This window comes from Coregonus clupeaformis, chromosome 6 (assembly GCF_020615455.1).
Source record: "Coregonus clupeaformis isolate EN_2021a chromosome 6, ASM2061545v1, whole genome shotgun sequence".
NCBI classification, from domain to species: Eukaryota; Metazoa; Chordata; class Actinopteri; order Salmoniformes; family Salmonidae; genus Coregonus; species Coregonus clupeaformis.
The window spans coordinates 6,817,335-6,835,859 of record NC_059197.1 but is presented as its reverse complement, the minus strand read 5'-3'; the positions used below and the strand labels follow the sequence as shown (position 1 = coordinate 6,835,859).

The 18,525-nt window shown below is 49.0% G+C and overlaps 1 protein-coding gene across 1 annotated transcript in view; it reads right to left on the bottom strand.

The window, feature by feature from the left end:
• Nucleotides 1-18,157, bottom strand: part of klf5a (Kruppel-like factor 5a) — a 23,107-nt gene extending 4,950 nt beyond the window's left edge. The window contains exons 1-3 of the mRNA XM_041889429.2: nucleotides 17,284-18,157; nucleotides 14,453-15,539; nucleotides 9,067-9,126 (exon numbers count right to left, since the gene is read on the bottom strand). Of these exons, the coding sequence (XP_041745363.1) occupies nucleotides 9,067-9,126; nucleotides 14,453-15,539; nucleotides 17,284-17,463 (1,327 nt within the window). The 5' untranslated portion in view covers nucleotides 17,464-18,157. The remainder of the gene's footprint in view (nucleotides 1-9,066; nucleotides 9,127-14,452; nucleotides 15,540-17,283) is intronic.
• Between the last annotated feature and the right edge of the window lie 368 nt (nucleotides 18,158-18,525).

Genomic DNA, 18,525 nt, shown 5'->3' with positions numbered 1-18,525 from the left:
TATACCCCCCCAACTTGTTGGCTCAAACGCATTAAGAAGGAAAGAAAGTCCACAAATTAACTTTTAAGAAGGCACACCTGTTAAATGAAATGCATTCCAGGTGACTACCCCATGAAGCTGGTTGAGAGAATGCCAAGAGTGTGCAAAGTTGTTATCAAGGCAAAGGGTGGCTACTTTGAAAAATCTCAAAATATAAAATATATTTTGATTTGTTTAACACTTTTTTGGTTACTACATGATTCCATATGTGTTATTTCATAGTTTTGATGTCTTCACTATTATTCTACAATGTAGAATGAGTAGGTTTTCTAAAACTTTAATAATAATTGCTTTTATTTCGAAAACAAGGACATTTCTAAGTGACCCTAAACTTTTGACTGGTAGTGTGTGTGTGTGTGTGTATATATATATATATATATATATACACACATACACACACACACACACACACACACATACATACATACATACATACACACTACCGTTCAAAAGTTTAGGGTCACTTAGAAATGTAATTGTTTTCGAAATAAAAGCAATTATTTTGTCCATTAAAATAACATCAAATTGATCAGAAATACAGTGTAGACATTGTTAATGTTGTAAATGGCTATTGTAGCTGGAAACGGCTGATTTTTTAATGGAATATCTACATAGGCGTACAGAGGCGCATTATCATCAACCATCAGTCCTGTGTTCCAATGGCACGTTGTGTTTGCTAATCCAAGTTTATCATTTTAATAGTCTAATTGATCATTAGAAAACCATTTTGCAATTATGTCAGCACAGCTAAAAACTGTTGTGCTGATTAAAGCAGCAATAAAATAGGCCTTTTTGAGACGAGTATCTGGAGCATCAGCAATTGTGGGTTCGATTACAGAATCAAAATGGCCAGAAACAAAGAACTTTCTTCTGAAACTAGTCAGTCTATTCTTGTTCTGAGAAATGAAGGCTATTCCATGCGAGAAATTGCCTAGAAACTGAAGATCTTGTACAACGCTGTGTACTACTCCCTTCACAGAACAGGGCAAACTGGCTCTAACCAGAATAGAAAGCGGAGTGGGAGGCCCCGGTGCACAACTAAGCAAGAGGACAAATACAGTGTCTAGTTTGAGAAACAGACGCTTCACAGGTCCTCAACTGGCAGCTTCATTAAACAGTACCCGCAAAACACCAGTCTCAACGTCAACAGTGAAGAGGCGTCTCCGGGATGCTGACCTTCTAGGCAGAGTTGCAAAGAAAAAGCCATATCTCTGACTGGCCAATAAAAATAAAATATTAAGATGGGGAAAAGAACACAGACACTGGACAGAGGAAGATTGGGAAAAAGTGTTATGGACAGACGAATCGAAGTTTGAGGTGTTCGGATCACAAAGAAGAACATTTGTGAGACGCAGACCAAATGAAAAGACGCTGGAGGAGTGCTTGATGCCATCTGTCAAGATTGGTGGAGGCAATGTGATGGTCTGGGGATGCTTTGGTGGTGGTAAAGTGGGAGATTTGTACTGGGTAAAAGGGATCTTGAAGAAGGAAGGCTATCACTCCATTTTGCAACACCATGCCATACCCTGTGGACGGCGCTTGATTGGAGCCAATTTCCTCCTACAACAGGACAATGACCCAAAGCACAGCTCCAAACTATGCAATAACTATTTAGGGAAGAAGCAGTCAGCTGGTATTCTGTCTATAATGGAATGGCCATCACAGTCACCGGATCGCAACCCTATTGAGCTGTTGTGGGAGCAGCTTGACCGTAAGACGTGCCCATCAAGCCAATCCAACTTGTGGGAGGTGCTTCAGGAAGCATGGGGTGAAATCTCTTCAGATTACCTCAACAAATTGACAACTAGAATGCCAAAGGTCTACAAGGCTAAAATTGCTGCAAATGGAGGATTCTTTGACGAAAAGCAAAGTTTGAAGGACACAATTATTATTTCAATTAAAAATCATTATTTCTAACCTTGTCAATGACTACATTTCCTATTCATGTTGCTATATTTCCTATTCAAACTCATTTCATGTATGTTTTCATGGAAAACAAAGACATTACTAAGTGACCCCAAACTTTGGAATGATAGTATACATATACAGTGCCTTCGGAAAGTATTCAGACCCCTTGACTTTTTCCATATTTTGTTACGTTACAGCCTTATTCTAAAATTGATTAAATATTTTTTTTTTATCTGCAATCTACAAACAATACCCCATACTGACAGAGTGAAAACAGGTTTAGAAATGTTTGCAAATTTATTAAAAATAAAAATACAGAAATATCCGATTTACATAAGTATTTAGACCCTTTGCTATGAGACTTGAAATTGAGCTCAGGTGCATCCTGTTTCCATTGATCATCCTTGAGATGTTTCTACAACTTGATTGGAGTCCACCTGTGGTAAATTCAATTGATTGGATATGATTTGGAAAGGCACACACCTGTCTATATAAGGTCTCACAGTTGACAGTGCATGTCAGAGCAAAAACCAAGCCATGAGGTCGAAGGAATTGTCCGTAGAGCTCCGAGACAGGATTGTGGCGATGCACAGATCTGGGGAAGGGTACCAAAAAATGTCTGCAGCATCGAAGGTCCCCAAGAACACAGTGGCCTCCATCATTCTTAAATGGAAGAAGTTTGGAACCACCAAGACTCTTCCTAGAGCTGGCCGCCCGGCCAAACTGAGCAATCCGGGGAGAAAGGCCTTGTTCAGGGAGGTGACCAATAACCCGATGGTCACTCTGACAGACCTCCAGAGTTCCTCTGTGGAGATGGGAGAACCTTCCAGAAGGACAACCATCTCTGCAGCACTCCACCAATCAGGCCTTTATGGTAGAGGGGCCTGAAAGAAGCCACTCCTCAGTAAAAAGCACATGACAGCCCGCTTGGAGTTTGCCAAAAGGCACCTAAAGATTCTCAGACCATGAGAAACAAGATTCTCTGGTCTGATGAAACCAAGATTGAACTCTTTGGCCTGAATGCCAAGCGTAATGTCTGGAGGAAATCTGGCACCATCCCTACGGTGAAGCATGGTGGTGGCAGCATCATGCTGTGGGGATGTTTTTCAGTGGCAGGGACTGGGAGACTAGTCAGGATCGAGGGAAAGATGAACGGAGCAAAGTACAGAGAGATCCTTGATGAAAACCTGCTCCAGAGCGCTCAGGACCTCAGACTGGGGTGAAGGTTCACCTTCCAACAGGACAACGACCCTAAGCACACAGCCAAGACAACGCAGGAGTGGCTTCGGGACAAGTCTCTGAATGTCCTTGAGTGGCCCAGCCAGAGCCCGGACTTCAACCCGATCAAACTTCTCTGGAGAGACCTGAAAATAGCTTTGCAGCAACGCTCCCCATCCAACCTGACAGAGCTTGAGAGGTTCTGCAGAGAAGAATGGGAGAAACTCCCCAAATACAGGTGTGCCAAGCTTGTAGCGTCATAACCAAGAAGAATCGATTCTGTAATCGCTGTCAAAGGGGTTTCAACAAAGTACTGAGTAAAGGGTCTGAATACTTATGTAAAATTTCTAAAAACCTGTTTTTGCTTTGTCATTATGGGGTATTGTGTGTAGATTGATGAGGGTAAAAAACGATTTAATCAATTTTAGAATAAGGCTGTAATGTAACAAAAATGTGGAAAAAGTCAAGGGGTCTGAATACTTTCCTAAGGCACTGTATGTACGGCTCTGTGCGAAACCAGTTGAACTGAAAAGAGCCATCTCTATCTGAGAGACCAACCCCGGGTAGGTGGAGGGGTTGAAAAGAGCCATCTCTATCTGAGAGACCAACCCCGGGTAGGTGGAGGGGTTGAAAAGAGCCATCTCTATCTGAGAGACCAACCCCGGGTAGGTGGAGGGGTTGAAAAGAGCCATCTCTATCTGAGAGACCAACCCCGGGTAGGTGGAGGGGTTGAAAAGAGCCATCTCTATCTGAGAGACCAACCCCGGGTAGGTGGAGGGGTTGTGTGAGTGTGTAGGGGTGAAGAGACTGACCCCCCCCAAGAAAGAGGCAGGGAGGGAGGGAGGGAGGGAGGGAGGGAGGGAGGGAGGGAGGCAGGGAGGGAGGGAGGGAGGGAGGGAGGCAGGGAGGGAGGGAGGGAGGGAGGGAGGGAGGCAGGGAGGGAGGGAGGGAGGGAGGCAGGGAGGGAGGGAGGGAGGGAGGGAGGGAGGGAGGCAGGCAGGGAGGGAGGGAGGGAGGGAGGGAGGGAGGGAGGGAGGGAGGGAGGGAGGGAGGCAGGGAGGGAGGGAGGGAGGGAGGGAGGGAGGGAGGCAGGGAGGGAGGGGCAGACATGTCTGGACTGGTAGAGGGGGGTGTGTGGTAGACACCCCCACTCCTCCCCCCCTCCTCAGAGACAGATGGGATTGAGTTCACCTCTAGTGATTAACCTGCCCCATAGTCACGCCCCTTTCAGAGCCACACACACACACACACACACTTCCTAATGCATCTCATTCGCCTCCGTTGGAAAGGCCCTGTTTAATCTCCAACAACATCCATTATCCAGATTGTTTGAGCAGAGAGTGTGTGTGTGTGTGTGTGTGTGTGTGTGTGTGTGTGTGTGTGTGTGTGTGTGTCACGTGCATGCGTACAAGAGAGCGGTTGTTCCTGTGCACCCTTACCAAACACTCCATGTCATAAAACCACTAGCAGTTCCCAACATGAACAAAGAGATATGTTATCGCCTAGAGAGATATTTCATAACCACTACTAAATGTATTTCCTTTGGATGATAAAAGGATGTTGATGGAGATATTACCAGGGGAATATGTTTGAGGCCTGGAGGTGAGGACGGTACCTAAACCACAGGGCCTTGTCTACACGGCTGATCTACTATTAGTCTGTAACGGGAAGGAGATTGGCAGAGAGGGGAGAGCGAGAGAGAGAAGAGAGGACTAGAGAAAGAGAGGGAGGTATGGAGGACAAAGACAATAGAAAGAAAGATACGGATCAGTCCTCAGTCCTCCCTGACCTGATGACTCCTGGCTGTCTCCAGTCCTCAGGACTCCCTGACCTGATGACTCCTGGCTGTCCCCAGTCCTCCCTGACCTGATGACTCCTGGCTGTCCCCAGTCCTCCCTGACCTGATGACTCCTGGCTGTCCCCAGTCCTCCCTGACCTGATGACTCCTGGCTGTCCCCAGTCCTCCCTGACCTGATGACTCCTGGCTGTCCCCAGTCCTCCCTGACCTGATGACTCCTGGCTGTCCCCAGTCCTCCCTGACCTGATGACTCCTGGCTGTCCCCAGTCCTCCCTGACCTGATGACTCCTGGCTGTCCCCAGTCCTCCCTGACCTGATGACTCCTGGCTGTCCCCAGTCCTCCCTGACCTGATGACTCCTGGCTGTCCCCAGTCCTCCCTGACCTGATGACTCCTGGCTGTCCCCAGTCCTCCCTGACCTGATGACTCCTGGCTGTCCCCAGTCCTCCCTGACCTGATGACTCCTGGCTGTCCCCCAGTCCTCCCTGACCTGATGACTCCTGGCTGTCCCCAGTCCTCCCTGACCTGATGACTCCTGGCTGTCCCCAGTCCTCCCTGACCTGATGACTCCTGGCTGTCCCCAGTCCTCCCTGACCTGATGACTCCTGGCTGTCCCCCAGTCCTCCCTGACCTGATGACTCCTGGCTGTCCCCAGTCCTCCCTGACCTGATGACTCCTGGCTGTCCCCAGTCCTCCCTGACGACTCCTGGCTGTCCCCAGTCCTCCCTGGCCTGATGACTCCTGGCTGTCCCCAGTCCTCCCTGGCCTGATGACTCCTGGCTGTCCCCAGTCCTCCCTGACGACTCCTGGCTGTCCCCAGTCCTCCCTGGCCTGATGACTCCTGGCTGTCCCCAGTCCTCCCTGGCCTGATGACTCCTGGCTGTCCCCAGTCCTCCCTGGCCTGATGACTCCTGGCTGTCCCCAGTCCTCCCTGGCCTGATGACTCCTGGCTGTCCCCAGTCCTCCCTGGCCTGATGACTCCTGGCTGTCCCCAGTCCTCCCTGACCTGATGACTCCTGGCTGTCCCCAGTCCTCCCTGACCTGATGACTCCTGGCTGTCCCCAGTCCTCCCTGGCCTGATGACTCCTGGCTGTCCCCAGTCCTCCCTGACCTGATGACTCCTGGCTGTCCCCAGTCCTCCCTGGCCTGATGACTCCTGGCTGTCCCCAGTCCTCCCTGGCCTGATGACTCCTGGCTGTCCCCAGTCCTCCCTGACCTGATGGCTCCTGGCTGTCCCCAGTCCTCCCTGGCCTGATGACTCCTGGCTGTCCCCAGTCCTCCCTGACCTGATGACTCCTGGCTGTCCCCAGTCCACCTGGTTGTGCTGCTGCTCCAGTTTCAACTGTTCTGCCTGCGGCTATGGAACCCTGACCTGTTCACCGGACGTGCTACCTTGTCCCGGACCGACTTTCTCTCTACCGCACCTGCTGTCTCGACCTCTGAATGCTCGGCTATGAAAGGCCAACTGACATTTAATCCTGAGGTACTGACCTGTTGCACCCTCTATAACCACTGTGATTATTGTTTAACCCTGCTGGTCATCTATGAACGTTTTAACATCTTGAAGAACGATCTGGCCTTAATGGCCATGTACTCTTATAATATCCACCCGGTACAGCCAGAAGAGGACTGGCCACCCCTCAGAGCCTGGTTCATCTCCACCCGGCACAGCCAGTAGAGGACTGGCCACCCCTCAGAGCCTGGTTCCACTCCACCCGGCACAGCCAGAAGAGGACTGGCCACCCCTCAGAGCCTGGTTCCACTCCACCCGGCACAGCCAGAAGAGGACTGGCCACCCCTCAGAGCCTGGTTCCTCTCTACCCAGCACAGCCAGAAGAGGACTGGCCACCCCTCAGAGCCTGGTTCCTCTGTAGGGTTCTTCCTAGGTTCCTGCCTTTCTAGGGAGTTTTTCCTAGCCACTGTGCTTCTACATCTGCATTGCTTGCTGTTTGGGGTTTTAGGCTGGGTTTCCGTATAGCACTTTGTGATGTCCGCTGATGTAAAAAGGACTTTATAAATCCATTCGATTGATTGGGGGAGGTATGGAAGATAAAGAGAACAGGTCAAATGTTGACACTAGATATTAGTCCAGTCTAGGAGCCCTATCTGAGACATTCAACTGCACCGTGTTTGTATCTGGCAGGACCAGCCGTGTTTGTATCTGGCAGGACCAGCCGTGTTTGTATCTGGCAGGACCAGCCGTGTTTGTATCTGGCAGGACCAGCCGTGTTTGTATCTGGCAGGACCAGCCGTGTTTGTATCTGGCAGGACCAGCCGTGTTTGTATCTGGCAGGACCAGCCGTGTTTGTATCTGGCAGGACCAGCCGTGTTTGTATCTGGCAGGACCAGCCGTGTTTGTATCTGGCAGGACCAGCCGTGTTTGTATCTGGCAGGACCAGCCGTGTTTGTATCTGGCAGGACCAGCCGTGTTTGTATCTGGCAGGACCAGCCGTGTTTGTATCTGGCAGGACCAGCCGTGTTTGTATCTGGCAGGACCAGCCGTGTTTGTATCTGGCAGGACCAGCCGTGTTTGTATCTGGCAGGACCAGCCGTGTTTGTATCTGGCAGGACCAGCCGTGTTTGTATCTGGCAGGACCAGCCGTGTTTGTATCTGGCAGGACCAGCCGTGTTTGTATCTGGCAGGACCAGCCGTGTTCGTATCTGGCAGGACCAGCCGTGTTCGTATCTGGCAGGACCAGCCGTGTTTGTATCTGGCAGGACCAGCCTTCCACAGCACACACAGCACATTCCCCAACTGTTGATGCCCCCAGAATATCCCTCATCCCCAGAGTTAACGACGCAGCAGCCAGGAACAACTGGAGTTATTTCACGATGGACAGCTAGCGCCTCCGCTGCCACCCTCAGATGATTAAATGACACATTCACACACAGTCAGGGGGACGACAGGAAAATCACTGGTGCACAGGGACGACACAACGCACTGCATTAACGGCTAAGCATTACACTGTATGTAGAACTCCTCAAACCTTCCAGAACTCCTCAAACCCTCCAGAACTACTCAAACCTTCCAGAACTCCTCAAACCCTCCAGAACTCCTCAAACCTTCCAGAACTCCTCAAACCCTCCAGAACTCCTCAAACCCTCCAGAACTCCTCAAACCCTCCAGAACTCCTCAAACCTTCCAGAACTCCTCAAACCTTCCAGAACTCCTCAAACCTTCCAGAACTCCTCAAACCCTCCAGAACTCCTCAAACCCTCCAGAACTCCTCAAACCCTCCAGAACTCCTCAAACCTTCCAGAACTCCTCAAACCCTCCAGAACTCCTCAAACCTTCCAGAACTCCTCAAACCCTCCAGAACTCCTCAAACCCTCCAGAACTCCTCAAACCCTCCAGAACTCCTCAAACCCTCCAGAACTCCTCAAACCTTCCAGAACTCCTCAAACCCTCCAGAACTCCTCAAACCTTCCAGAACTCCTCAAACCTTCCAGAACTCCTCAAACCCTCCAGAACTCCTCAAACCTTCCAGAACTCCTCAAACCTTCCAGAACTCCTCAAACCCTCCAGAACTCCTCAAACCTTCCAGAACTCCTCAAACCTTCCAGAACTCCTCAAACCCTCCAGAACTCCTCAAACCTTCCAGAACTCCTCAAACCCTCCAGAACTCCTCAAACCCTCCAGAACTCCTCAAACCTTCCAGAACTCCTCAAACCCTCCAGAACTCCTCAAACCTTCCAGAACTCCTCAAACCCTCCAGAACTCCTCAAACCCTCCAGAACTCCTCAAACCTTCCAGAACTCCTCAAACCTTCCAGAACTACTGATGAAACATTCTACAATTCCTGAAACATTCTAGAACTGCTAAATATTCTAGAACTCCTGATGACCCAGAGTGGGAGATTTGTGAAGTGTTGTCAACTGTCCACCAGTTTTTCTATGTAATAGTATATTGGGGGCGGGCAGAGTGGGGATAACTTACCAAGCAGCATGCAAGAAATGAATGCATAGCGCATGCCAAGACCACGCTCCTGCCTAGCAACACGACGAGGAAGGACCAAAATAAGAGGCCAACGCCACCCGCCGTCGTCCCTCTCTTCAACAGGGTCTTTTTAAAACATGGGTTGATTAAAAGAGAGAAGGTCTTACCAGTGTGCGTCCTCAGATGGGCTTTCAGATGGGAAGACTTGGTGTACACTTTCTTACATCCTGGAAAACAACACACGGAGAAGTAGAACGTTATTATCAGGATTAGAAAAGGCACAAGTTCAGGAATATGCACAACATACATAAAATGTGCTGTTCTACAATACTATCTCTCTGTTCTACAATACTATATCTGTTCTACAATCCTATCTCTCTGTTCTACAATCCTATCAACAGTATGTGTTCTACAATACTATCTCTCTATGGATTTATGTTATACAATACAATCTGTTCAATACTAACTATCTCTATGGATTCTGCTGTTATACAATCTCTATTTTATTTTTCTAATCTATCTCTAATCATACCATCTCTATATGTTCTACTATATGTTCTACAATAACATCTCTATGGGTTCTGCTACCATTTAAAAAGGCCGGTCAAGACACGCTGAGGAGTTTAGTAACCTTCCCACCCCAGAGCCAGAGGCTACCTGGCGTCATCTGACACCGGTGAGACGGCACGAGAGCGGCTGACAAGGAGGAGTATATTAGCATTATATCAGCCGAAGAGGAACTGGGTTTGTGTGCGTTGTGTTTCAGTGACTGACTGGTGTGGTTTTTCTATCTGTGATGCACTGTCAGTTTGATGCAACCAATAACAATCTGTCCTGGTAGTCCATTTCCTGTGTTTCTCTGACAGATCTCTAGAGCTGGGTTGCATCCGAAATGACACCCTATTCCCTATACAGCGCACTACTTCTGACAAGGGTTCTGGTCTCAATTAGTGCACTCTATAGGGAATAGGGTGTCATTTAAGACACTACCTAGAGCTGGCTAAAAGCCTGCTGTCGATTACTGAATTATTCAACATCCCATCAGAGGCAACACACACACACAGAGAATAGTAATGTGTTCTAAACTCACTGTATCAGACCACCACCCATAACACAGGACACTACAGGCACTGAGCTAAATCAGACCACCACCCATAACACTACAGGCACTGAGCTAAATCAGACCACCACCCATAACACAGGACACTACAGGCACTGAGCTAAATCAGACCACCACCCATAACACAGGACACTACAGGCACTGAGCTAAATCAGACCACCACCCATGACACAGGACACTACAGGCACTGAGCTAAATCAGACCACCACCCATAACACAGGACACTACAGGCACTGAGCTAAATCAGACCACCACCCATAACACAGGACACTACAGGCACTGAGCTAAATCAGACCACCACCCATAACACAGGACACTACAGGCACTGAGCTAAATCAGACCACCACCCATAACACAGGACACTACAGGCACTGAGCTAAATCAGACCACCACCCATAACACAGGACACTATATGCACTGAGCTAATCAGACCACCACCCATAACAGGGGGGGATAAGTCCTGACATAGTAGAGAAACAGTATAACCCGTGGGAAGGAGGGAGGGATAAGTCCTGACATAGTAGAGAAACAGTATAACCCGTGGGAAGGAGGGAGGGATAAGTCCTGACATAGTAGAGAAACAGTATAACCCGTGGGAGGGAGGGATAAGTCCTGACATAGTAGAGAAACAGTATAACCCGTGGGAGGGAGGGATAAGTCCTGACATAGTAGAGAAACAGTATAACCCGTGGGAGGGAGGGATAAGTCCTGACATAGTAGAGAAACAGTATAACTCGTGGGTGGGAGGGATAAGTCCTGACATAGTAGAGAAACAGTATAACCCGTGGGAGGGAGGGATAAGTCCTGACATAGTAGAGAAACAGTATAACCCGTGGGAGGGAGGGATAAGTCCTGACATAGTAGAGAAACAGTATAACCCGTGGGAGGGAGGGATAAGTCCTGACATAGTAGAGAAACAGTATAACTCGTGGGTGGGAGGGATAAGTCCTGACATAGTAGAGAAACAGTATAACCCGTGGGAGGGAGGGATAAGTCCTGACATAGTAGAGAAACAGTATAACCCGTGGGTGGGAGGGATAAGTCCTGACATAGTAGAGAAACAGTATAACCCGTGGGAGGGAGGGATAAGTCCTGACATAGTAGAGAAACAGTATAACCCGTGGGAGGGAGGGATAAGTCCTGACATAGTAGAGAAACAGTATAACCCGTGGGAGGGAGGGATAAGTCCTGACATAGTAGAGAAACAGTATAACCCGTGGGAGGGAGGGATAAGTCCTGACATAGTAGAGAAACAGTATAACCCGTGGGAGGGAGGGATAAGTCCTGACATAGTAGAGAAACAGTATAACCCGTGGGAGGGAGGGATAAGTCCTGACATAGTAGAGAAACAGTATAACCCGTGGGAGGGAGGGATAAGTCCTGACATAGTAGAGAACCAGTATAACCCGTGGGAGGGAGGGATAAGTCCTGACATAGTAGAGAACCAGTATAACTCGTGGGAGGGAGGGATAAGTCCTGACATAGTAGAGAACCAGTATAACCCGTGGGAGGGAGGGATAAGTCCTGACATAGTAGAGAAACAGTATAACCCGTGGGAGGGAGGGATAAGTCCTGACATAGTAGAGAAACAGTATAACCCGTGGGAGGGAGGGATAAGTCCTGACATAGTAGAGAACCAGTATAACCCGTGGGTGGGAGGGATAAGTCCTGACATAGTAGAGAAACAGTATAACCCGTGGGAGGGAGGGAGGGATAAGTCCTGACATAGTAGAGAAACAGTATAACCCGTGGGAGGGAGGGAGGGATAAGTCCTGACATAGTAGAGAAACAGTATAACCCGTGGGAGGGAGGGATAAGTCCTGACATAGTAGAGAAACAGTATAACCCGTGGGAGGGAGGGATAAGTCCTGACATAGTAGAGAACCAGTATAACCCGTGGGAGGGAGGGATAAGTCCTGACATAGTAGAGAACCAGTATAACCCGAGGGAGGGAGGGATAAGTCCTGACATAGTAGAGAAACAGTATAACCCGTGGGAGGGAGGGATTAGTCCTGACATAGTAGAGAAACAGTATAACCCGTGGGAGGGAGGGAGGGATAAGTCCTGACATAGTAGAGAAACAGTATAACCCGTGGGAGGGAGGGATAAGTCCTGACATAGTAGAGAAACAGTATAACCCGTGGGAGGGAGGGATAAGTCCTGACATAGTAGAGAAACAGTATAACCCGTGGGAGGGAGGGATGGATAAGTCCTGACATAGTAGAGAAACAGTATAACCCGTGGGAGGGAGGGATAAGTCCTGACATAGTAGAGAAACAGTATAACCCGTGGGAGGGAGGGATAAGTCCTGACATAGTAGAGAAACAGTATAACCCGTGGGAGGGAGGGATAAGTCCTGACATAGTAGAGAAACAGTATAACCCGTGGGAGGGAGGGAGGGAAAAGTCCTGACATAGTAGAGAAACAGTATAACCCGTGGGAGGGAGGGATAAGTCCTGACATAGTAGAGAAACAGTATAACCCGTGGGAGGGATAAGTCCTGACATAGTAGAGAAACAGTATAACCCGTGGGAGGGAGGGATAAGTCCTGACATAGTAGAGAACCAGTATAACCCGTGGGAGGGAGGGATAAGTCCTGACATAGTAGAGAAACAGTATAACCCATGGGAGGGAGGGATAAGTCCTGACATAGTAGAGAAACAGTATAACCCGTGGGAGGGAGGGATAAGTCCTGACATAGTAGAGAAACAGTATAACCCGTGGGAAGGAGGGATAAGTTCTGACATAGTAGAGAAACAGTATAACCCGTGGGAGGGAGGGATAAGTCCTGACATAGTAGAGAAACAGTATAACCCGTGGGAGGGAGGGATAAGTCCTGACATAGTAGAGAAACAGTATAACCCGTGGGAGGGATAAGTCCTGACATAGTAGAGAACCAGTATAACCCGTGGGAGGGAGGGATAAGTCCTGACATAGTAGAGAACCAGTATAACCCGTGGGAGGGTGGGATAAGTCCTGACATAGTAGAGAAACAGTATAACTCGTGGGTGGGAGGGAGGGATAAGTCCTGACATAGTAGAGAAACAGTATAACCCGTGGGAGGGAGGGATACGTCCTGACATAGTAGAGAAACAGTATAACCCGTGGGAGGGAGGGATAAGTCCTGACATAGTAGAGAAACAGTATAACCCGTGGGAGGGATAAGTCCTGACATAGTAGAGAACCAGTATAACCCGTGGGAGGGAGAGATAAGTCCTGACATAGTAGAGAACCAGTATAACCCGTGGGAGGGAGGGATAAGTCCTGACATAGTAGAGAAACAGTATAACCCGTGGGAGGGAGGGATAAGTCCTGACATAGTAGAGAAACAGTATAACCTGTGGGAGGGAGGGATAAGTCCTGACATAGTAGAGAAACAGTATAACCCGTGGGAGGGAGGGAGGGATAAGTCCTGACATAGTAGAGAAACAGTATAACCCGTGGGAGGGAGGGATAAGTCCTGACATAGTAGAGAAACAGTATAACCCGTGGGAGGGAGAGATAAGTCCTGACATAGTAGAGAACCAGTATAACCCGTGGGAGGGAGGGATAAGTCCTGATATAGTAGAGAAACAGTATAACCCGTGGGAGGGAGGGATAAGTCCTGACATAGTAGAGAAACAGTATAACCCGTGGGAGGGAGGGATAAGTCCTGACATAGTAGAGAAACAGTATAACCCGTGGGAGGGAGGGATAAGTCCTGACATAGTAGAGAACCAGTATAACCCGTGGGAGGGTGGGATAAGTCCTGACATAGTAGAGAAACAGTATAACTCGTGGGTGGGAGGGAGGGATAAGTCCTGACATAGTAGAGAAACAGTATAACCCGTGGGAGGGAGGGATAAGTCCTGACATAGTAGAGAAACAGTATAACCCGTGGGAGGGAGGGATAAGTCCTGACATAGTAGAGAAACAGTATAACCCGTGGGAGGGATAAGTCCTGACATAGTAGAGAACCAGTATAACCCGTGGGAGGGAGAGATAAGTCCTGACATAGTAGAGAACCAGTATAACCCGTGGGAGGGAGGGATAAGTCCTGACATAGTAGAGAAACAGTATAACCTGTGGGAGGGAGGGATAAGTCCTGACATAGTAGAGAAACAGTATAACCCGTGGGAGGGAGGGAGGGATAAGTCCTGACATAGTAGAGAAACAGTATAACCCGTGGGAGGGAGGGATAAGTCCTGACATAGTAGAGAAACAGTATAACCCGTGGGAGGGAGAGATAAGTCCTGACATAGTAGAGAACCAGTATAACCCGTGGGAGGGAGGGATAAGTCCTGACATAGTAGAGAAACAGTATAACCCGTGGGAGGGAGGGAGGGATAAGTCCTGACATAGTAGAGAAACAGTATAACCCGTGGGAGGGAGGGAGGGATAAGTCCTGACATAGTAGAGAAACAGTATAACCCGTGGGAGGGATAAGTCCTGACCTGGGAAGTCACAATGGTGTATCCTCCTCTTCTCCAGGTCTGGGTTGGTCCTGCGGTTGTAGCGGACTGGCATGGACTGGGACTGGTTCAGGCTTGGAGCCGGGCCGGAGCCTGGGGCTTGAGTTAGACTTGAGGCTGGGGGCCGAGCCACACCGGTGGGGGAGAGACTGGGGGAGACGCCGACTCCCAGCTTGGAGGCGATAGTGGCGGCGTAGGAGGGGGGAGGGGAGAGGTTCTGAAGGAGGTCCTTCTGACGGTCTGGGGAGCTGGGCTCTGAGCTGGGAGGTGAGGGGGGCAGGTAAGGGGCCATGGCCTGATGGTGCTGGGGCTGCTGGAGGAAGTGAGGGTAGGTCCCTCCCACGCTGTGCAGCCCACCACAGTAACTTGCCTTGGCAGTCTGTTGCTGCTGGGCCTGGACGGCCAAGTGGAGGTCGTGGAAGGTGTGCATGACGGGTGATGGACAGGAACCCCCGTGATGCTGCTGCTGCCCCGCCCGGTGATGAGCGTCATCGCTGTGGTGGTGATGCAGGGGTGCGAGAGGGGCGGAGTCCAGCTCCGCGGAGAGCAGCTGGAACAGAGATTCGTCGTGAGGCAGGTCGAATGTCCCCAGCTCCTCCTTCACGTAAACAGAACCCCCCGTTGCCACGGCATTGGAGGTCGGGTCACCACCGCCCGACGGGCTGAACACACTAGTGAACTCTGGTAAAGAAGAAGAAGACACCGACGTTACCGTGGAAAGGTGGACGCCGTTACCGTGGACGCTACTGCTGGGGCAGCGAGGGTGAGGATGGGCGAAGGGAGAGGGAGCAGGGGGCTCCGTTTTGACCTGCTGGCCCACCCCTCCACCGTTACCCCCAGGCCCTGGGCATGCCGGCCGACACAAGCCCATCCTCAGGTAGGCCAGGTCGGGGAGGAACACGTTCATATTGATGCTGTAAGGAGATCCACCCTGGTCGTCTCCAAAGAAGTGATCCACCACCGAGGCACTGTCCCGCCGAGACGACTTCTGCTCTGGGGGGTCGGGTGGTGGTGGCATCAGTAGCTGTGTCTGGGGGGAAAGGTACTTATCCAGCGCACACTTCCCTGCCTGAGGAGAGAGAGAACAGACAAACTTACTTAAAAAGCTTGGTTCACTATTTCTCAAACAAATCTCTATTTTTGATGTAAATGGCACGTTATAAAAAAAGGGTCCAGATACCTTTTTTTTTTGCGATTTCACTTTGGTTTTAAGAAACGTAAAATAGTGAAACAATCCTTTAAATTTACTTTTGCTTGCATCTTTGATCATCGAGTGATGAAATCAGAATCATCAACAGCTGCATTTTGGATAGGAAGAATATGTTAAGGTATCTACATTACCTTCAATCATTTCATTCAACTTCATCCATCATTTCAAACCTCATACAGATGTAGGATCTTAATTTGACCTAAATTGTCACAGCAAAATAATCCTGCAGCAACAGGATCTGAACGTTTAGTCCCATAACGCAACTTGGTCAGTGGATAGGCTATTCGCTGGACAAAAGTAGACTACATGAAAAGTGCAATACTGTTAATATAATCGTGTGTTAGTATGGGGTTTTTTCGGTGCAGGGAAATTCTCAGCAACAAAATAGTTAAGATACTAAATTAAGATACTACATTTAAATGTCCAGTCAGTAAGCAGTGTTTGACTGTCATGCTGAAACTATGCGGTGGCCAGTCGGATGAGGAGTCCAGTAGTAATGTTTGATAGGACAGACAGAGAGAGAGAGAGAGTCACCAGTCAAACATTTATCAAGTAGCCTTCAGTGAGCTGCTGCTACATTCCCCCCTCGGCTGTAAACTGCACTCACACCAACCAGACCAGACCAAGGGGGGCTTTAAAAACAGGCACTATCTGGCATCCCAAATGGCACCCATAGGGCTTTGGTCAAACGTAGTGCACTATGTAGGGAATAGGGTACCATTTGGGACAGTGGCCTACTGACAGGTGGTCATAAGGAAGGAATGAACCGGACTCTCCATATTCCCTCTGCTCAGGAATAAACAGACCATAATAACCCCATAAAAAGGTGCAACATAAATAACTCATTAAAAAAAAGATCATCCAAACTAATGAGGGAGCAGGTTACTGGACGCTGGGAAGGAAACACCCCTGATTGGTGCCTCCCCCCGTGCAAATTAACTGCTCTGTCCTGTCTTTACGCAACGGCTTGCTGGCTGAAGGAAAGCTAATCTATTTCTGTCCTTCAGATCGTCCAGCTGTTAACTGGTCATGTATATCTGCCACAAGTTTTCTGATTAAGGCGGTCGTGCCGTCTGTCGACATTGCTGGGACGTTTCTAACCTGCTATATTGGGTTGGGTCCGGAACCGCACCGCACCGCACCGCGCCGCGCGTTAGAGAGTAGATGAGTCGGACCGAGTCAGTTGTTGGTGGGAATGGTAGCCAAGAAACCAATTGTGCTCGTGTGAGCAACTGGCACCGTCTGGCATAGCTGCCTGTGCTACCAGTTCCAATGAACCATGTGCTAAATGCGTCTTGCTACGATGTCTCTCGTTCCCATACATTGGGCAGTAATGGCATCTTCCTGCTGTGTCCCGACCCATAGGGCCTACACATCGAATTATAAAAAATGCTTACGACCAAAAAAAAAAAAAAATCAGGAGACATTATTACGCACAATTAAAAAAAGCGTCAAATCTCCTCTACATTTTATAATACTATAGAATCCCTATCACAGAAAAACAGAGACAGCCTTGTGCCTGCAACCAGCCTCGCCCATTCTGAGCAAAAGAATAAGCCTACAACGGGGTAGAAATCACAGCACTGGGCTGAAGCTCCATTACCTGCTGCGTGTACTCATTCCGTCCACTCCTTTCCATCAGCGCGTTCTTGGTATCGAAGCCGAACAGAGCCGACTCCTCGGCCGGGAAGCCTTCCGACAGCATGGGCTTGAGCAGGGTGTAGAACATCTCGTCCTGCCCTGTCCCGGTCCCGGAGCTCATCGTTATCAGCGTCGCGGCCATATAGGATGTACTCCCCCCCCCACCGGAATAACAAGGTGCGAGCGGCCTCCAATAATAATCAAACAACAATAACGGCGGAGGCGACAGGTGAAACGGGACGGTGCATGAGAGGACTGACGGTAAAGATGTTTTCAAGGCTGTGTCTGTGTCTAGCTAGCTATCCCGTCTGACTGGGGTATCCACTCCACTCGTCTCGGTTCGGTTCGGTTGGACTGGAGCCTGTTGGGATAGTTCAGATCTTCTGCTCTTTTCTAACCCCGTGTTAACCGATGTGATGAAGGGCAGCAATGCAGGCGTTGGGGCAGCTGCAGGCGGTTTTGTATGTTTGAAACAGGGGCAGGGCGTGGCCAACAAATAGACAGAGCAGAACGCCTCCTCCACCTTCAAAGCCTTTGGACAACAACAGTAACCAGCTCCCCAGCACCGAGACCCCCTTCACAGAGGGCTTCTCTCCTAAAGCCCCGTCTCCTAAATACGGAGCTAAGTTACACATAGTATCCCCATACTCACCACTGTTCGTGTTGTCAAGCTTGACCTGCATCATTTCACAGGGGTCCCCCCCCCAGTGCATCATGAATATTTTCTAGAAATCACCCAAATAAAATCCTATTTATTTATCACATGTATGTCCATTCTGTGGAATGTGCCTACTGGGAATATTCAACTATTGTTGACAAGTTGCTTTTCAAGGCTGAAAGTGTAAACATTGCTATTTAATTATTCATATTCTGAATGATTCCTCTCAGATGTTTACATCATACATATTTTGTAATTTTTTTATTTAAGGTATTTTCAGGTTTCATTGCCAAAACTAGAACTAGTTCAGAAAGTGAGTGGCAGACCAGGGGGGTGGAACCGCTGCCTCCAGGGACATTAAAGCACCACCGCCACTAGACCAACAGCCCCCAGCACATACAGTGAGGAAAAAAACGTATTTGATCCCCTGCTGATTTTGTACGTTTGCCCACTGACAAAGAAATGATCAGTCTATAATTTTAATGGTAGGTTTATTTGAACAGTGAGAGACAGAATAACAACAAAAAAATCCAGAAAAACGCATGT